Genomic DNA, 19,967 nt, shown 5'->3' with positions numbered 1-19,967 from the left:
AAGAGATAATTTCATCCTTGTAGATTAAAAAGTGGAGTAACTACTTAATTTGTGAATTACACATAAGAAATAGCAAGATGATAAACTGATTTTTTCCAGGAAAGTGGAGCCTCTAAGTATAAAACAGCACCAAATATTTGCTAACTGAAAGCCACCTAATATAATTTCATCTACTAACATAAATACTGTGATACTGGAATATTAATCTTAGTATTCAGAAACCTTATCTTTAAAATGTAAAAACCACACATGCTATTTGCATTCTAATGGATGATCTGATAGCATTTCATGATACAACTTGGAACTCAAAATCTTTATAAACTTCATATGAATTCTTATTTCCAATTGACTAAAGATTCACCAACAGACCAAATAAGCAACTGAACTCTGTTGCCACTTTTTTTTTTGTAATAATTTCTCAACTCTTACGCACAGTTAAACAGCAGCTGCAAATAGCACACTGTGTTCTACTAGTATTGGAATTTGAACAAGAAGCCATTATAAAAGCCGACAAATCTTGATCTTGAGGAACAGGTACATATTCAAGGGAACAGGATGTTAGCCATATAGGTACTCTGGATTGTAAACGCTACTGTAGGTTTGGTGAATTGCTTGGTAAATACAGGGAATCCTGATGGTACCAGAATAAGGTGGATGCTGTTGTGGATGTCATTAGTTAATCTTTCATTTTGTGATCCTGTCCTGAACTGTTCCTTCAGCTGCCACTGCTATCTTCTAGCAGCTTCTCTGCAGCCTAGAGTCCTCAGAAGATGCAAAGAAAACCCTGAAAAAATGCACCTGCTCTGCAAGCATCAGAGTGACACCATGCAGACAGAAGTCAAAATGGTAAGCAATTATCTATAGCCTCCACCGATGAGATGTGCATGTATGATGCTGAAATGTGAGTACACACAATACTGTACAGGCTCAAAGTGCTACTGTGGATTATCAAATGCCAAATCTGGGCAATACTTAACTGAAATAAGAAAAACAAAAGCCCAGGGGAGTCTGAGCACTACAAAGGCTAAATAAAATCCAAAAAGATATCTAGGGAAGACAGCAAAACAGGAATTATACAACTGAAGGCAATTTCTTCCAAAAGCCTAGAGAGAAGAAACAAGAACAATTTTGCTGGAAGTGAGTCACTGTTATAATTACAGAACAGTTATTATAGAAGTAGACAGCAAGTTAAGTATGTACTGTAGTACAATCAAATTATAGCAGAAAAGCCAGTATCATTATAAAATGCATTTACATACTTCATGTTACAGGAGAAGGAAAGATTGATTCCACTAGAGGGAATTCACTTCTATGGAAAGAACACCTTTTTTCCCCTCCCAACCAGAAATATAAGCACATCAGGGAGTTTAGAGAGTAACTGTCAAAAATGTTTGAGAGTTGCTTGAGTTACTATTGTACAAAAAAGCTCATGATGACCTAACTTTTCTAGACTAAGGGAGGGTTATTTCCTGCTTACACAATTTGAAAAGTGTAACTAAAAAAAAAAAAAAGAGAAAAAAACTGACTAGATGATGACAGAAATGCTAATTCTGAAAAAGCATAAACTGCTTGATAATGCTGTGGCTGCACTTTAAAACTAACATTGTGTAACTTTGACTTTAGACAGCAATGCTGGGAATGCAAATATGCAGTATTTTTGCTAATTTTAAGAAGAGTTTGAGTTCTTTAATATATCTAATATAATTAAATTGTTTTCCAAAGTAGAAAAAGATCAAGTAATCTATTTTTATTCCTCCTACACAGTACTTTATAAAACGCAAGTCATAATACAAGTCATATACAATATTACCATTAATATTAATGAAACCTAAAGTAAAAATGTAAATAAAGAATCACATTAGCATATCTCTTATCATTTAATTAAATATGGGTTTAGTCAGCAGAAGGAAAACAAGAGCTGTTTTAAACCTGCAGATATATATTGTGATTCTACTGGACATGTAAGTCTTGTAATTCAGATTTCCCCCACCCCTCCAGTTGCTTCTAATGAACATAACTAAAAATAAGTAGCAAATAATAACTGCAAAAGACGATACATGTATCTTAAAATATGAGAATTCAGTGAAAATTAGCAGAACCTTTACTTAATGACTGAAAGCTGAGTTAAGGCACACCTCCTGATACTGAAGGCAAATATGTAGCAAAAAAAATTCTCAAAAAAGTTGGGTTGCTGTCTTGTCACTTCTCTTTTACAGGTACAACCTCAATTTTAAAATGTCTCTGTAATTATCTTTCGTATTTGAAACGTCAACATCTTGATAGGCATCCTAGAAATACTGTAGATAAGAAAACCTTACAAGTTACTTGTTCAAGACAGGCCAACCTAGTGTTCAATTTATACACCCTATAAAGAGTTATGTAGATCTTTAGATGACTTCAGCTGAATTAAAGTGAGAAGAGTTTTGTACATGTCTGAAGGAAGAACCCATGAAACCTCAATTGCTCTTACAAGAATTACAACTCATTAATGATAAGTCAGATTCTCCTTTAAAAAAATCATATCATTAGGATGAGTACTTACAAGCATCTTTCCTTTTTCAACTTTGATATTTTCAGCTGTAAGCCTGAAAAGTGGAAAGCAAAAAATACACGTTACAGAATTCTGATTTTAAAAAAAAGTGTGAAACAATAAACTAACTCTCCTTTTGCCAATGACATCTGCAAAAGAGAGAAAAAATATCAATAATTTGGAGAGAAAATGGTTCATTCTGGACCTCTTGAGTATATTCTACAGGATCTTGGAAACAAATATAGCTATTATATCTCTAGGAAATAAGAGACTTCTTAAATAAACAAGCAGATTTCCACTTAAACGGGTATAAAAACACCTTTGTAAAAAACCACACACAAATACCAAGCACTGTTAATATATTTCCATTGACTATGCCTACATAAGTAGCATAAAATATGTTCTGTGTACACATTAATGCGTAATACTACACTTGAACCGTAGCATCCAGCCACTGAACTGAAAAATTTATTACAATGTGTATGCAATAAAGGAAACATCAAAAATACATGACTCAAGGATTTAAAGCACAAAAGGACAACATACTCTATTGGAGGTATGCTACCAGGCCCTCTCAGCCAAAGCTTCTTTAGAACACCTTACGGTTGAACTGAGGAATAGTATTCCCCCTGCAGCCCTTCTCCCACTAAGGCCCACACGGTACTAAATGTGTTTGCAAACCTTTTCACTTCTGCACAGAACACACAACTGTTGGTTTCTGCAGAAGGGGCCAGCTGACAGTCCAGCCAATCTGCTTGCAAAGTTTTGGGGGGGTGGGGGTGTGTGCAGGGACAGGAAGATAAAGGTGCTTTACATATGGCACTGCTTAACAACTGGGATGCAGTGTTATGGAAATTTATGTGATACTACCTGCACATAAGCCAGCCATTCCTATTCTAAGTAAGTGGTCAGAAATCGTCAGACTCCAATGGTATAACATTTAACATGTAACGTAACAATAATTTCCTAAGGTCCTATTTTCTTCAAACTATATAAAGTTGGGAGCAACTTCGGGTTTCAGGTAGAACATAAGGTGTCTTGTATGCCTTCTTGCAACAGCATTTGTCATTTAGGTTAACAGTATAAACTTGCAAAACCAGAACACTTTGAAGAAAGCTTCTGACAATTTCTAATTTAAACCAAAACACATACCCTATACTACATCTTACTATAGAAAGTGTAGGTTAAGGCAGTTAACAGACTTCTTTTTTCTCTCCCCTACTACAATCAACTGGGAACAGCTCAAAGGGGAGCACAACTTGCTTGAGAAGGTTTACTCTTCAGGCTACTCACAATGTAACAGCCAAGCCAGCTAGAGCCTCAGTAAATGCTACAGACTGCTAGAAGATGCCAGTGAGACAATGAGATACAAATGCACAGACACTACTTAAGAAAAAAAAAGTTATTAGGAAATTCAGCAAGATTTCTTTTATCGCTAAGTGTTCAACACCTCTGAGATGTTGTGTTCTATCATGCAGATCAGCATAGAAAGAGGGTTTATTTTTTTAAGTAGTTGCTATTCATCAAGTCAATTAGGCATCTGCAATTAGAACCCCTATAAACCGTGCTTTTAATGCTGCTCCACGCCCATTGGAAGGAATGAAGCAGCACAACAATGCATCTCCTGTATGAACAGGCAGTCTGTTCAGCAAGTATTTAGGATTGTAACATTGGCAACCTGAGCCACAAATTGAAGAGGCAGCGCTCAAAAGGCCCAGTACTGTGCTACAGGTAACACTATCTCCCCTCTCACCTGAAATCAGGAGGAACCAAACTAGTTACTTAAAGGCTGCATTTTTTCTTAATTCAAATGACTGCAATGAGAAGGCAGGAAACCAGTTTGTTACATTTATTCAAGAGCATTGAATTACTACAACACACGCAATCTCTCCCTTTTGCTTTTCCAGAGCACTGGGAGGTTTAAGCATACTCATTTAAAGAGCTTTGCTTTTTCAGATTTCCTTATTTAACATTGTAGTGAGCACATAAACTTAGGTGGTACTACACTATGTACATTCCCAATTCAATTTTATCTTGCACACAATATTTCTGTGGAGTAGGCAAGCTGCAGACTATATAAATCTCTTAACTAGAGCTCATAAGTGCTTTAGTAAATGACACTGTCCCCATTAAAGTGATGTAAACTTTCTTTAAACTATCATTAGGCAGATTAATGAAACAGATAACACTATCTTATGAAGCTTGCAACTTATTACCTGTAATATTTCAATTAATGGCTATGACATTTCCATTCTGATGAAATTTCAAATGCATTAAATGCATTTTCTTAAAATTGACAGTGCCTGGAAAGCCTGCAGTATCTTTATTGCTGAAGTTTTCCTGGAATGGGTTGGACAAGCTTCTGTCGACAATGACACAGACATAAACCTACCTTAAGGGTATAGAGATGGGCTAGATGACCTCCTAACATCCCTTCCAGCCCTGCTGTAGATAATTATTTACTTTTGAGGAGCTTCCAGCCATTTCCTTTCCTACAGCAATCTATCAACTGACAACCGATTCCCTCATAATTGTCTCTGCATCTGTGACTACAGGCTTTTTCCCTATCTACTGGTATCTTTAGTTTTTCAGAGGTAAGGAATAATTTAAAATAAACTGGCTTTCTTGTACACAAAACTCTCCTCACATTTCTATGTTGAAATATGTTTCTTCTTAGTATAGAGCTTTAGGCTTGAATTCATCCTCAAGAACCATGCCAGTAAGACCTACATGCAGCAAGTATCCATATAATTATTTTGAACTAGATGCAAGTATTAACACCTGCAGAAATTAGTCACTTTCTAAACAGCATTATTAAATTCCTTTCTAATTTGTGAGCACTACGCAAGTATCCCACACATTCTGCAGGTAGGAAACATAAGTAAATATCGTTTTAATGACCATTATTCTAGTTGCTGAGCACATCTGAATTCCATGAAGAGTCAACTGATGCTGACCATGCCCAATGGAGACTGGGTTGTAGGAGTCCTAACCATTGTCACATAATGAATTTAAGGGAAAGCGATAACTATTTTGCCTGTAGAGTGCCAAAATTCTGAATTTTTTGCAAATGATCAGCTTAAAAGAATAAGCAGCTGTGTTTGTTTAGCCAACGGTGGAAAAATACACCCTTTACAATATAGTACTATAAAAATTCAATAAAATCAATTTCAAACTGTTTGAGTTTGAAGTGTTCTCTAGTCTAAATTCTCTCTATATATACATATTGTAAATTGTATAATATGCCTGACCATTTCAAGCTCATGTGTCATAAATCCTACTTTTCATGGATTTATAATAATAAAAATGCCACCATTACAGTGTTCAGTACATTCTGCACTGTACATGTAAAAAGCTTTTTCTCCAACTACTAACATTCCCTTAATCCACCTTCCACCACCTTTAAAATAATTTTTTGCTGACATTTAGATTGGAAACTCATGAGTCAATTTTAATTCTTATTTATAGACTTCAGAAACAAGCAAAGTCCAGGCAAGCCTGTGTTTGATGTTTCTAAAATATCTTCCAGTACCATTTTCTATAAGAGGATCCCCACCTTTTGAAAAAATTAACTATCCTTCAGGCATGTCTTTGATGTTATCATGGAAGACCTAATTTTACCTAACACGGTGTGGGACATACTGACAAAGGGCTAGGCATGAAAAAGACTGCCTAGTGGCAAAATTATCTGGCCACACCCAGCATGCATTCTAAAGAGTATCTTCATTCGCATAAAGAAAACCAAAACTCTAAAATCACGTGCTGCACATCCCAAGAAACTAGAGAAGGGGTCACTTAACATTACCCTTTACATTAGAGCTTTTTGTTTGTTCAGACATGCCACAGATTGCCAGATCCCATTCTGTCAGTACTTCCACATTTATCTGCAGTTGACATCACACCCACCCCAAAAAAACATTAATAATTTTTAAAAAAGACAAATAAAAAGAAAAAAACTATTTTTTTAATTACTTTTTCTGGGGTAAGATTTTTTTCTGTTGTGAAACACAATATAAAGTTATATTTCATATGGTTACACGTACTTTTTTAACATAACAAAATGCTACTATCTGGTACATCTTTCAGTTGCCAAACTGATAGTTTTGTTTGTTTGTTTTTTGTTTGGTTTTGTTTTTGGTTTTTTGTTTTTGTTTTTTAATTACTAACACAATGTGTCAAGGCCCAGTGTTGCAAATTGTTGAGTCAAGACTTTTAGTGGCAGGTATGAAACATCTATACATTATAAAACAATCCCCCACAGGTTTTTTGCAATTAGGAAGTGATGATATAAATGGACCTAAATGAACAGACCTGGAACTGTTTAGAGGCTAGTGGAAACGACCAAGGCCATGGAAATAGTCTGGCTACAAAGATCCACTAGCATGACTAAAGCTCTTAATTCACAAAATCTCACCTGCTTTTATTCCAGCCTAATAAATACTGCTTCATACATAAGGATATGCTTGTTGGAAGATTCAAATACTGTTCTACTTCCATCTAAAAGAATGGATTGTGTGACTTAAGATTAGTAGAACAAAATGTTACCTTCTTATTAAGTACTTGTAACAAAGCATTTTATGAATATTACTTGTAAAACAATATTATAAGAATGTAAATACACGGTGCAATAATTCGTCTTTACTTTGAGTGTTATTAATTTCCTGCACTACTGAAGAATGAACAGACACTAACAGTCAATGCATAGCAAAATTGATATCACAGGTCACAAAATATAATGTAAGAATAAGCAACTATCATAAATTTTGTTGAGAAAATTTAGAAGGCTAAAAACTGAAGAAATGCTTCTCTAATACTAACTTGTAGCGGTATTTTGCACAAGTTAGGGAAAATAAACAATACATTAAAATGGCTTGTATCTGAAGTGACTAAAACCAAAGAGAAAAGAAAAAATTCCATTGAATAACTTGATCTGGAAACTTTGAATCATAATCCATTAAGATAAAGTAACATTTAAATACTTCCTAAGCAAACACAGATCCCACGTAACATTGTGTTACTTTTTTTTTTTTCACCGACCTAGCAAATCGTTTATACTTGTTGATAGATTAAATCTAATCCTGTTGACTGGGCTTAGGTAGTCAGTCTGTAAGGATCATTTGCAATTATCCATCCAACTTTCTGCATAAGACATTAAAAATCTATTCAGTTCCATGCAGACTGAGCAGTACTTTGGTTCAAAGTTTTCCTGTGGTAGCAGCCAGCCTTCTGTGAACCCAAACTTTAACAATTTACCTTGTACTTCTTTATCATGACATTCTTTCAGTTTGGACCACAAGTCCTTGAAGAAATCTCCTGTAGGTTCTGCAGAACTAGGGCTCCCACAGCTTCCTCCAGATGCATTCATCTTGCTTTTTTCTGCTCCCAGCTTGACTTATTTGCAGAACTGGCAGACTCTCACACTTTAAATTTTAAATTACATAGTTATGAAGCTGTTTCTGAAGACAGGTGTATGCCTGTAATGACAGATCGACAACACTTATGCTTGCATTTATCAGAGTATAACTTGCAGCCATGGATGAAATACAAAGCTTACTGCCTATCCTTTGTACAACTTGAGTTGTACTTATATACTGACAGTCACCCTGAAAGTGTGTAAGATGCTAAGTATTTTGCTACAAGTAATTATAAACTAACATAATTCCTTCCCCCCTCACCAGCTTAAACAGCTATCAACTCAGAATTAGATTAAGAGGCTTAGGTCTCTACTCTTTTCCTATGTAAAGCTACAGTTAAACAGAAATCCTGCTTTCCAGAAGCAACCCATGCTTCCAAAATCTGGCTGTTACCAAAAGTGTTTGTCAAAAGTTTTATCAGAGATTTATTTGTGTATATACATCCTTTACATAAACATGGATTCAAACGACACCCTTCTGCAAAGTTCACAACCCCCTGAAGTCTTCATGATTCTACATTGAAATGATTCCTACTCACTGATGAAAAGGAAATAGGAGAGAAATGTCAAATTCATAAATGTCCAAAACATTAGTATTTGAGAACTATCAAAGTAAGATAGCTCTGTCTTACAAGCCAGACTGTCCTACACAACTCAGAACTATCACAGCATAATTCTTATTTGTATTGAAGGATTTTTTAACACAGATGATGCCCTCAGGTAAACTACACAGGAATCATGGTACTCTGATCTGGGTCTGAGCCAAAGTAAGATTCAATTCTATCAGCACTGGTGTCCAACATTGAAATATTCATGTAATCTCTCTGTCCTTCAGTTCCCTCTGCGTGAAACTGGTCATTCGAAGTTTTCCCTATTTTTATGTAGCCAATTTTAAACAAACATTTTTGAATAGGGGCTGTGTCATTACCAGGCTGACATAGCTATCTCTATTGCTCTGTAATATAAATTACAGCAACTAAAAAAAACCACTAAGGTGTTTTGTGCAATTCCTAAAGCAGCGGTCTGAGCAAGCAAACCACAATGTCTGTACAGACAAATAAAAGGAGCAATTGACTCTCAAATTTCAGACACAAATTACAGTTGTAGTTCAGATGATACAAGGTGTACAATTAGTTAAGAAGCTGCACTCCCTATCTTGACAGCCTTCAAGCAACTTAAAACTATTTGAATGCAACTGCTGATTTAACTGGTCCCCTAGATTCACCATGATAAAATGTTCGGTTCAGTGGTCATGACCTAGTGTAGGGCCTGGAGGCCTTGATTCTGGTCTCCTTTCTCCTGTCTCTGTGCACTGTCTTAAGCAAGTCACTTTTCTTTCTGTTTGGCTGTCTTTAAAATAGAATAAAAATAATGGAGTAAATGGACAAAGCGTTATTCTTAACAACACGGGATCACTTGAACTGTATTTTTCTCTCTAGTATAAGGATACTTAAATGCCACAGTAATGGAGCTGACAGAACACTCAGTATAGGTAGTCCCACATTTGCTTTAACACTCTGTCCATAGAAAATTCAGTGTCATTTCAATACCTGGTTTCAAGCTAGCAAATGTTGTTATATTAAATGAAGTCCTTAATACAAAATAAAATTACCTTTTCAAATTAGCCAAGCCTACAATTCTGCAGCAGAAGCTGAAAAGTAACCTGCTCGCATCTTTGCAGCTGAAATGCTCTACTTTGTGTACAGTCACATCAAGCTATCGTACAATGCTTCTTTGTGGAACTGATTGCCTAGTGACATTAGGAACATCTTTTAAACTCTTTACTTTTCTGCCTTCAACAACAGTATTTTAGAAACTATTTTTTTCTCTGTCAAGTGCTAGCGCAGCGAAATCAACACACTTACTATCACTATCTTAGATCTGATTATGTCAGGTGAATAATTCTAAAGAAAAGGGCATCTGAATCTAGAATTAGTGAAGGCAGTCCCTAGTGGGTTTTTTCTGGTTCTTTTTTTTTTCCACAAAGATGAGCTTTAGAAAAAAAAAAAAAAAATCACAAAACTTGCTCAGAGTTTCTGCAAATGATTAGGATGTCAAATGAATACAAACAGGGGAAAAAAGGAGCAACACGTTTTTCCAAGCTTCACCCACTTCAAGATCCCGAAATGATACATTACTTTCTACAGGTGTTCAACCTGCCTTCAAATAGAGTGCCCCAAACAGGTGCTCAACCAGAGCCTTTGACAGGTCTGGGCATTTGCACAGGTGTAAAAGGCATTCAGTGATGTCAGCTTATTAGCTCGGTCTCCAGTCCTAAGAAAGGATTCTCCAGTCCTTACGAAAAAAACATCACCTGAGCTGGATGTATGGGCACTTTCAGACAGAGAGGGAACTGGAAGCTGCCTGAGGGGGCGAAGGAAGCACAATGCCAGCCCTCTCCCGACCGGCGCCGTTCTCAGGCAGGGCTTTACTCCTACCCTCCCGACCAACCCTTTCACGAAACAACCTAAACATATATTTCTATACCACTCTTCCTTCAACCACTAACTCCCTTCGGCATCGTAAGCCTCTGCACAGCTTCCTAAATGACAGCCTTCCTACGCACACCACCAGCGCCGGCAGTTAGCACCGATAAAGCACTGAAGCTGTTTATCTGTATTTGTACTCCGCTGACAGACACACATGGCCTCTCTGTGATTCTGGAGCGCACAAACCTTCCTGAACCCCTGACTCCCACCAAAAAGCCTGAGCATCAGCTGCTCCTCCAAACTCAACTCTCCTGTACCGCCCAGAGGTGCTTTTTGTCTTTTTTTTTTTTTCCCCTCTTTGCACAAACACTATACAGAAAACTCACTCGTATGGCACGCCGGGATGCTCTGAGAACTCCTACCATGACCAGCGCCCGAGAGCTCGCCAGGCGGGAGCAAGCCCCCGCGCTCCCGCCACCCCGGCCGCCCGCCAGGCGTGTCACGTCCAGCCCGGACGGCAAAAGGGGTGGGCATGTCCCACACGTCCCTTCCCCCGAGCGGCAGCCAGGCCGGCCGGAGCCTCCGAAACGTAGTGACCGGGCAGGCGCGGACCGCACCCCCTGCCCGGGGGCTCCCGGCGGGCGGAGGGCCGGTGTCTGCAGCGTGCCCCACGGGAACTGTGGGCCGCGGGGAAGCCCCGCTGCCGGTGCAGACCCGTCCCCGGAGCGGCAGCGGCACGCTCGCGGCCGTTACCAGGCGGCGGCGGCGAGGGGAGCGCGCGCCGTTACCTGGTTGGCTGCCGGCAGCTCTGCGCGAAACGGCGGGAAAAGGGAACGTCGGGGCCGAGCGCCTTTCCTGCGGAGGGAGGCGGAGTCCGGCCACTTCTCGCGAGGCTTCGGCACTGCTCTCGCGAGAGCGGGGCCGCAAGGGTCTGCTGCCCTGGGGGCTGTCTTCCCGCCCGGCCACGGTGGCGGCTGCGGCCTCCGGCATGCGTTCAGGTGCCGCGGGCTCCGCCATTTCGGACACCCACCGCGTCCGACAGGCGTTGTCCCAGCCTTCTTCCTCATCCTGTGACTGGCCTGACGTTCGGGATTTCCACAGAGAGCATCCAGGAGAAAGGCAAGGGGATGAGCCAGACCTTGCCAGGTGCCACAGTTAAGCGTGGCAGCAGGCGTAAAACACTATGGAAAAGCAAGGGGTGTGTGAGAGAGCCTGGATTAAAACAAAGGCTGCCCATGCAGGGGGAACCTACCTGAAAGAAGTATTTGCTGGCTTAGATGTAAAGATCTTCAGGATACGCTGCTGGGGCAGAAGTGGCCTTGCTAATATTCAGGCTGTGCTGCCAGATCTACCCTTTGCACAGGATTTGTCTTCTGCCGACTGCTGGGTTTTACATACATAAGACTTGTAACGCCCCCCGCCCCCATGATCTTAACAGATTCCATGTGTTTGTCGTTAATTAGCATACAGCAGAACACCCTAGGACATATTTTAATGTTTTATATGAGTATGAAAACTGGTAGGCTCATATAACTAGTATGGCATAAGGCAGCTGAACTTTTGTGTCACTTTAGAGACTTCTACCAACGTGTTTTTTTTGCCCAAAATTGCAGGTCAATGTTCTTTCATTCATTGGGACCAACCGTCCTGCCTGCCGTGAGATAAACCCCTTGACAGTTAGTTTGTAGTTCTTTTCAGTAATGAAATAGAAGCAAAACACAGCTTTTCGCTATTCCTGTTCTGCCTTAACACAATTCCATGGGACCGTTTTGGCATGTATAGGAACACTTGCAGAGACAGCGTAGTGGCGTAATTAGAAGATACAACGGTGATCAGTTTGCAAGGGCCTGTGCTACAAACACATGCTTTCTAGATTATTAATAGCAGTATGAAAAATTTAGGTGTTCAGGTATTTGGTAATTGTTAGTAGCTGTTCCACTTTACTCTTGTTAGATTGCTCCAGTCTCCAGAAAGTATCGTAAACGTGGCACTACAACATAAATAAAGCGGGATCTGAAATACTATTTCAAAATTTCTGAAATATTTTGAAATACCATCAGACAGTCCAAAGTGACCTGTGATTAAGTAGGCTTTACATCTGTTGTTCAAATTTGTTGAAAATACTCTTGGTTTCCCATCAAATATGTACCTTGAGTTTTTAAGTATTTTGAAAAAGCTTGTGGTTAACATTTCTGGTCATTCCTCACCATTGTTTAGCCACTTATTTTTCACCTGAAATAAAATAAATCAGTGTTCAGTAGCTCAGCAGCAGATTACTTTCATCGTAAGTTTGATCCATTATCATATCGGTACACATATGGTAGAACTAAAATGTTATGGAAGAAATGGTCACAATAGGTTATGATAAACGCTCTACTAGTCTTCTTAAATAATGCCTGTGGGCAGCTTTTTATTCTACTTCTGAAACTTCTATAATCTTAAAGTTTGTGGTGTAGGAAAGTAGTAATTTTCTCAGAGTTAAGAGGAAGAGATGTCTTATATATATACACAATCTGATAAGTAGCAATAAAACAGCCCTCTTGCCAATTATTCAGGTATTTTACCATAAACTGTACCTTTCTTTCTATTTATAGGAAGCACTCTGGAAAATAGTTACATAATCCATTTTATTTCCCCATAAACTGTGTGAGCAGTTTATTCTCATATTCTCTCGTTGAACTTTACAGCAGTATAAATCCATTGACTTCTATAGTGTTAATCTTATCTACTCGACAGTAAGTGATAACGGATTAAGACCGGCAGTTGAACTTTGTCTCCCTTAGAAATTCATTTGATTTTATGTATCCCATAATCACATACTTGGCCACCAATTACTGGATAGATCCCTGGCTCATTAAACATACTAGGAAACTACTGAAGAGTCTGATATTCCACATTCACTTGTATTGGATGTCTTAAACTGACTTGTCCAACTGGAACTACATCTCATTCATCTCATAGGAGTAAACACACACACCTAGACAATAAAACTGTGGGAAAAATGCTTCACCATTGTTGCACTTGAACAGATATGAAACTTTCTGTGGTGTCATGGCTCATGTCCAGATTTCAAAATAACCCTTAATACAGCACATAAAACTAGGTGACAGAATACTTTTCCATGAGCAACTCTGCAAAAAGGGAATCTAATTTAATCCTAGCCCACTTTAGACCTGGTTGGTCTGAAATGTTTAATCTTACTAATAGTATGTGAAGCTGATGATTTTCTATTATACTTTAGGGATAATGCCTTCCTTGTTAATGATTGGATTATTTACCAGCAAATCAGCTGATGACTGAGTTTCCATTGTAAGAGTACTACAGTGTTGCAGCACAGATAAAATAAAAATTAGCCTTTAGCTCACACACACACACACTTTTTGGGAGGTAGTACGGAGGCTGCATCAGTGTTTCTAACCATTCAGGTAGGAGAAGCTGACCTAGCTCGCTGCATATGCATACAGAATAAAGTTAAAAGAGATTAGTAGAAAGCTTACATTTTTTACTTCTATTACCGTAAATTTGGATGTAAAGATTAAAACCAGCTTTGAATGACACTGGGGAACTCCAATTTAAATATTTGAATTGCTTTAAACACCATGGTAAATGTATCATTCTTCCTGTATATATAAATAGATACATACATATATATCTATATATAATAGTGAAGTTCTAATTTATTCATATGATATTTAGTAGATAGCACATACACATTCATGGCCAGTGTGCTCACAACCTCCTTGACTTGCAGATCTGCGTTTAGGGATATCTTTAAGAATATCTTGCTTAACTCTCTAGTCACGTTCATTTAATGAACATTATGTTGCATTTGCCAATGAGGACATGAAAGGAGCCCAACATCAGATGCAGCAAATAAAAGCATGTGGCACAATTCAGCTGCTACCTAAACAGGATTTGAGCTGGGAGTGTAGGAACAGGCAGTCCTCTCAATGGTATGATTTCTTACAGCTGGGAGGACACACAGAGCACACCACTGCTGTCTGGCACAGGTAGTTGCTTTCTTTGGAAAAATAAGGAGGAGCCACTCCATCACCCCCACTAGTTGAATGTGATTCTTCTCAAGCTGCTTGCGTAGCGACTTTTGAAATCGAGCCAAGATCAAATTCCCTGATGCCAGTAACATTGTTCCCTTTAAGAAACCCTCTTCTTTGAAGTGCTTTCATTGCTTCTCATCTGTAGTCAGAAACAGCCAGGATATATTCCACTGAAGCTCTCAGGTCTTTTAGAGAGCCCTGATTGGGGGGGGGGAGGGGGGGAGCAACCTGAGGGATGCTGTTGCAGCACCCCAGTGCAGTCTTCCTGGTCCTCAGACTCTAAGCAGCAGCATCTACTTGTGTTGGCTGCAGACGGAAATGTTTCTCGGGTTAATGTGAACAGTCTGAGTAGATATGCATATTTATCTGAGCCTTGGGAGGCTGTTTCAGGCTTGGAAGGCTGAAGTAAAAGTTTACAGATCTGCGTACAAAATCATGCCACCTACCTTTTACTGTAATGAATGTCAAAATTCAGGACAGGAAAACAAGCAAAAGAGAAACAACATATGGGAAATAATATTTTACTTACGTTTTCAGAAAAAAAATCCCCAAACAATGGCCCCTGCCCTTCCTGCCCCCTGAAAAAAGCAGCTGAGGAGACCCCCAAATAAAACAGAACACAGAAACTGGAGAGAGAGAGAGAGGATGGCAAGAGGTATTTTGAAAAAACTGATTTATTTAGTTTGAATTTAAAAAATGTGCTGTGTTAAAATTGTGTCGCTTTAGAAATCAAAGCTCTCATGTAGCATTTTACAGGTTCTACAGAGAGTCCCTTTGCAAACTATACAGTTCAACAAGCTGTAATTTTTTCTTTTGAAAGTGGTTTATTCCTTAGCAAGTTTTCCTTCCATACTTGATAACAATATCAACAGAAATGATAAAAAATAAATGTTTTTTATAATGAATGTTTTTAGCTTCTGAGCATACAAATTTTTCCATATGTTCTTTTCCATTTTCCCACACTTTGAAGAAAAATTTTTACATGCAGATACAATGCTGCTAGTGAGAAGGTCATTTCAATCTGCTATTCATTGAATTTTTAAGCTGCTCAGGAGGCCTTTTTATTGGCACTCTGCAAAAGAATAATAATGTTCATTTTTGCATCAACCTGAAAATAGCTGGCAGTAAACACCTCCATAATTGAAGCTTCCTGTTGTGTGACTACCATGCAGTCTTACATAATCCTGTATAGATATTTTTATGTCTAGTGGTTTAGGTCCACTGGGGATTCTGATTATTTTTTTTTTACATCATGAAAGAGAATGGTTATTATTTCACTGAAAGATAGACAAAAATAAGATTTCCATGGAAATGGAAGTAGCTATGTGAGGGTTTTCAAAAATGTAGTTATGGCAAGAAGATTCACATTTACTTAAGTTAAAGAGTTATTTTGTCCTAACAGGCATGACAAAACCTGTCTTCATTCCTTTCTATTCAGCTCAGCAAGTACTTCTGTGCTCCAGTAGTTAATCAGTTACTAGATTCCACAGCTTTTGTTTTCACACTCTTTAATTTTTCTTATTTGACACAGAACTTGTGAAAGGATTCAGTTGCAGATACAGGTACAACTTTTGGGTCTGCCTACTCTTTATGATTAGGACTGCTTTTTGTGATCATTGCCACCACAGTTACTCATTCTAAACAGGCAAATTTCTGGTAAGTATTTAGAAAGAAAGCAGTAAGAATGACTTTTCCTGTCTTACCATGAAGCCAAGTCTAAATATGTAAATCTAAGTTTAATTAACTCCCTCCATAAAACTGAACAATTCAAAACGTTAGACTGGCAAGAATTACTAACCACACATTTTACTGTAATGGCACTATGCCTTGTCACAACAGTGCTGTTAGGAGACATGGATTATAAAAACACTATAAAAACCAAGACCAACAGGCAACACTTAAATGACTTGCTCAAAATACTAAGTCATTGGCAGTGAAGTTTCTGTCTCACTCCCATGCTTAGTTCATTGAACCATCATCTCTCCAGTAAATACTCTTGCAAACAGAGCAGATGATGTTGAGCTGCACACGGAAGGGTCAAAAAGCTGCACTCACAAAAATCCTGTCAACAAACGCTATAGAGACTGGCAGTACTCAAACACGTTAAGGAGATAGCCATTATACCACTTCAAGCATAAGAGAAATTTTTGCTTAAGGTTATCTTAAATTAATTTTAAAGAAAGACTTTCAAAACTCACCCTTCTGTTTGAATTGTGAAAAGTTCTGTTCTTGATCGGGGTGATAAATATTTACTATTGACTTCCCCTCCAGCTATAAACCTCAAGTGTAAGTAAGATGAGGAAGCCACTGTGGACCACACTAGAGAATGCCGAGAGGAGATCTGCTGCACCTAAGATATATACAATGTGCAATGGATAACCTAATATGCCTTTCATTTAACTGGCTGGGCAGGTTTCTGCATTCTGGAGAGCATGGAATCATACCAGAATTTGTTGGCATAACAAGCCTGTCAGACCGGTTCCCAGGGCGCCCAGGAACCTGCCCAACCAGTCTGCATCAAAGGCCGGCCCAACATGCTGCAGCTCAGCTCAGGCTCAGGGAGGCTTCATACGCGGTGAATTATTCACGCCTCTGTCAACTCCCAACATACGACTCAGAGAGAATGATGTAGCCTCCAGCAAAATAATTTACTGAGGGGTGGGGGAATGATACATCGTTGTTAAGTGTAGCAAGATCTTATTGTTATAAATTTTCTTTCATTTTATATGCAGATGCACTAGGCTAGAGGTCTTGCCCAACGTAAGTACAAAGAGAAACAGGAAAGAAAGTACCTTTTTTTTGTAACACTAACTATACAGGTTTCTTATAATCAAATAACACCAAATCTTTAGTGTGACCAGCTAAAAAAAAACCCCAAATTATGCTCTAATTCAGATTTATTTCGAGTTCTGCTCTAAGTCTTTAGGTATACCTACTGTATATATAGGATTCAGCATAGCTTTGTTACATGTGGGAGACGGTACTCTGGGAGCTAGCACATGGAATATCCACCTCATGACTTTGGTGGAGCCCTAGGTCAGCGCAAGCTCACCCTGAATTATTTCACAGGATATTTCAAGATGAAACAGGTCAGAGAACATGGATTGTATGGGACATGCTTCCATAACTGTGAGGAACTACTTGTGAGGCAACATCCTGCTTCTCTGAAAGATGCAGCAGCTGCCCTGTTACGATAGCACATGGGCTGCAGCAGCAGCAGTGCTCCTTCTTGTGCGTGGCTGGGGGGCAAGAATACTTGCACATCAGTCCTTCATATAGCGTAGTTATCCAAGCTGTAGGCAGAGATCAGGATATGCCCCAACAGAAGCCTGCATCTGTGTAAACTTACTACTTTTTTTTCTCAAATACAAATATAGACCATAATTTTCAGATTTCCTGTTGTGGCTGTCAGAGATGTTGACTGAAATCAGTAGGAGCTGTAGAAGTTTAACACTTCAAAATGTTATCATGGGTATATACAATCAATCTGCTAAACTTATGCTTAGGCAGGTTTCCTTGTATTTTATTTAGGCACCTAAATCTAAACACTCAGGCTTGAAAAAATTGGCTCTATTCAATGTTGTCAAAGTCTCTGAGTAACTGTAGAAAGCTGTTTGTTCGTAAAATGACCTCACAGTGGTATCATTTATCAGATTTTAGATCTTCTTTTCTTACTTACCCATAATAGTTACTAGACAACAAGTGGTCAGCACAAGAAGTTACCATCAAATTCAACCAGCATTGTGGCACATGGGCAGTTTTTTCATCATTGACCAGAATACGTAAAAGAAATGCTGATACTTGAATATACTCAGATTATTTCAGTACAGGAACACAACCTTTCCTATAGCACTACATCTTATGACAGCCTTGAAAGGAAGGCTTATATCTGAAGAAGGCAACTGGATTACTAACTGAGCTAAAATGACAGATGTATGCTGTTTCTGCTTGCAGTCACACCACCTTAGGCTATGATTTCATACAGCTAAGCAGGGCTGGGCTTGGTCAGTACTTGGATAAGAGATTTACAAAAAATCTGCTGCAGGAAGTGGTTTTGATGATTCAGTAGGCTATACTGAATAATTTGGTGATGTGATGGAGACATTGGGTTCTGGATATGCCAGTCTTAGTGCCACATAAAATTGAAGTTTCTAAAGGCTCCAAAGCCCTTTCCATAAGCACTACATCTTGAACTGTAGATCCTTGTCCAACGTGAATGTACTATGTCTGCCTGCAATTTTTTTTATGAGTGTCACATAACTGGATAAACCATGTAACTGATTAACACAGGTAATTTACCACCCAAAACAGCTGTTAGACTATACAATGTGGAAAAGGTTCTACTTGCTTAATAAACTTAAGGAGGGCTGGTGTGCTTCAGAGCTGGTCTACTCCTTGCAGCTATGTCAGCTGGTCTCGTAAAAGATATTGTCTGAAATTTTATATCCTCTATCCTAAGCTCATTGTTAAACCTGGAACCTTACAGTGAATCTGGTGGTGGGCCTTTAAAAGACATTGGGCTTGCCATTTAATTGTACACTAGAGTCTGAAAAGTACCTCTTCCTTTTACTTGATAGCTTAAAGAAGAGTTTGAACACATTTTCTCCTCTCCAGTCTTTTGCTCCCCCAAACCAAAACTACCATGTACACACCTTATAGATTAATAGGGGCTTCTCATCAGTTGGGGTTTCTTATATAGGGTTGCTGGCAGGGGTGAGACCTTAAATTAGGCTTTTATAGTCACTTCCACAAGTTACAGAAATTTAGTTTTTTGTATGTAAAAAAGCAAAGGTATAGGACAAGAAGTCATTGTATGTATCAATGCATTCTTGGATAAACATCACTTGACTGTTGTTCTCAGCCTTGTAACCCATTACAGTTCTAAAAATACATATACCACAGAGACAAATACTGTAGTATCAGACTTGCTTGGAGTTCACCGTGAGAGATTGCTTTTCCTCCTAAAGAAGGCAGTATAATTATCTGAAGTACTGAATCCTCTCTTATTTCAAATATAATTTGCAGTAAATTGATCTTACAGATGCATGCTTTTTCAAATCAAACCTATTCCTAAATGGTTTTCCAATTGAAAATAAAGTATAAGTTGTTTGTCATCTCCAGCCTTAGTCAAGAAGAGTCACATAGTGCTTATCTGTGAACTCTTCCAATTTATACAATCATCACATAAAATCTTCTTCAGGAGAAGAGGCTGAGAGAGGTGTAATTCTGAAAAGTAAGACAATCTAAATGGTGCAGGCTTCAACTTGTTCTTATAGTGAAGGTATGCACAAACATTCATGTCTACAAGTATTCATTACAGAGAGTTTACAACATACCTCCCCGTAGCTATCAAAAGCTGCTCAGTACTTTCACAAACAAATTCAGATAACACACATGCCCCCACACCCCTATCAGAGTTAGGTAATATCTCTCTTCTCTTGACTAGTTGTGTAGCACTGTAAGGACAGGGAGACTGTTGGTTCGTAAAGGGCATGTTGAAAAATAGGCCAAGTCCTACCTTGGATAGGGAAGAGAGGCAG

At 38.7% G+C, this 19,967-nt stretch overlaps 1 protein-coding gene across 3 annotated transcripts in view; it reads right to left on the bottom strand.

Annotated features, from left to right (window-relative positions):
- The window catches only part of RBBP8 (RB binding protein 8, endonuclease), a 45,461-nt gene extending 28,701 nt beyond the window's left edge, over window positions 1-16,760 (bottom strand). Inside the window, exons 1-3 of one of the 3 annotated variants that reach the window (XM_040587034.1) lie at window positions 16,626-16,760; window positions 7,784-8,004; window positions 2,543-2,585 (exon numbers count right to left, since the gene is read on the bottom strand). In XM_040587034.1, coding sequence (XP_040442968.1) covers window positions 2,543-2,585; window positions 7,784-7,895 — 155 coding nt within the window. In that variant the 5' untranslated portion in view covers window positions 7,896-8,004; window positions 16,626-16,760. Of the gene's footprint in view, window positions 1-2,542; window positions 2,586-7,783; window positions 8,005-10,758; window positions 11,131-11,160; window positions 11,252-16,625 lie in introns of those variants that run through there. The other 2 variants (XM_040587033.1, XM_040587032.1) reach the window with 2 other exon arrangements.
- Window positions 16,761-19,967: the final 3,207 nt, after the last annotated feature.

Source organism: Falco naumanni, chromosome 3 (genome assembly GCF_017639655.2).
Source record: "Falco naumanni isolate bFalNau1 chromosome 3, bFalNau1.pat, whole genome shotgun sequence".
Lineage (NCBI taxonomy): Eukaryota > Metazoa > Chordata > Aves > Falconiformes > Falconidae > Falco > Falco naumanni.
The sequence above is the reverse complement of the archived record's forward strand: the minus strand, read 5'-3'. Positions and strand labels throughout refer to the sequence as shown.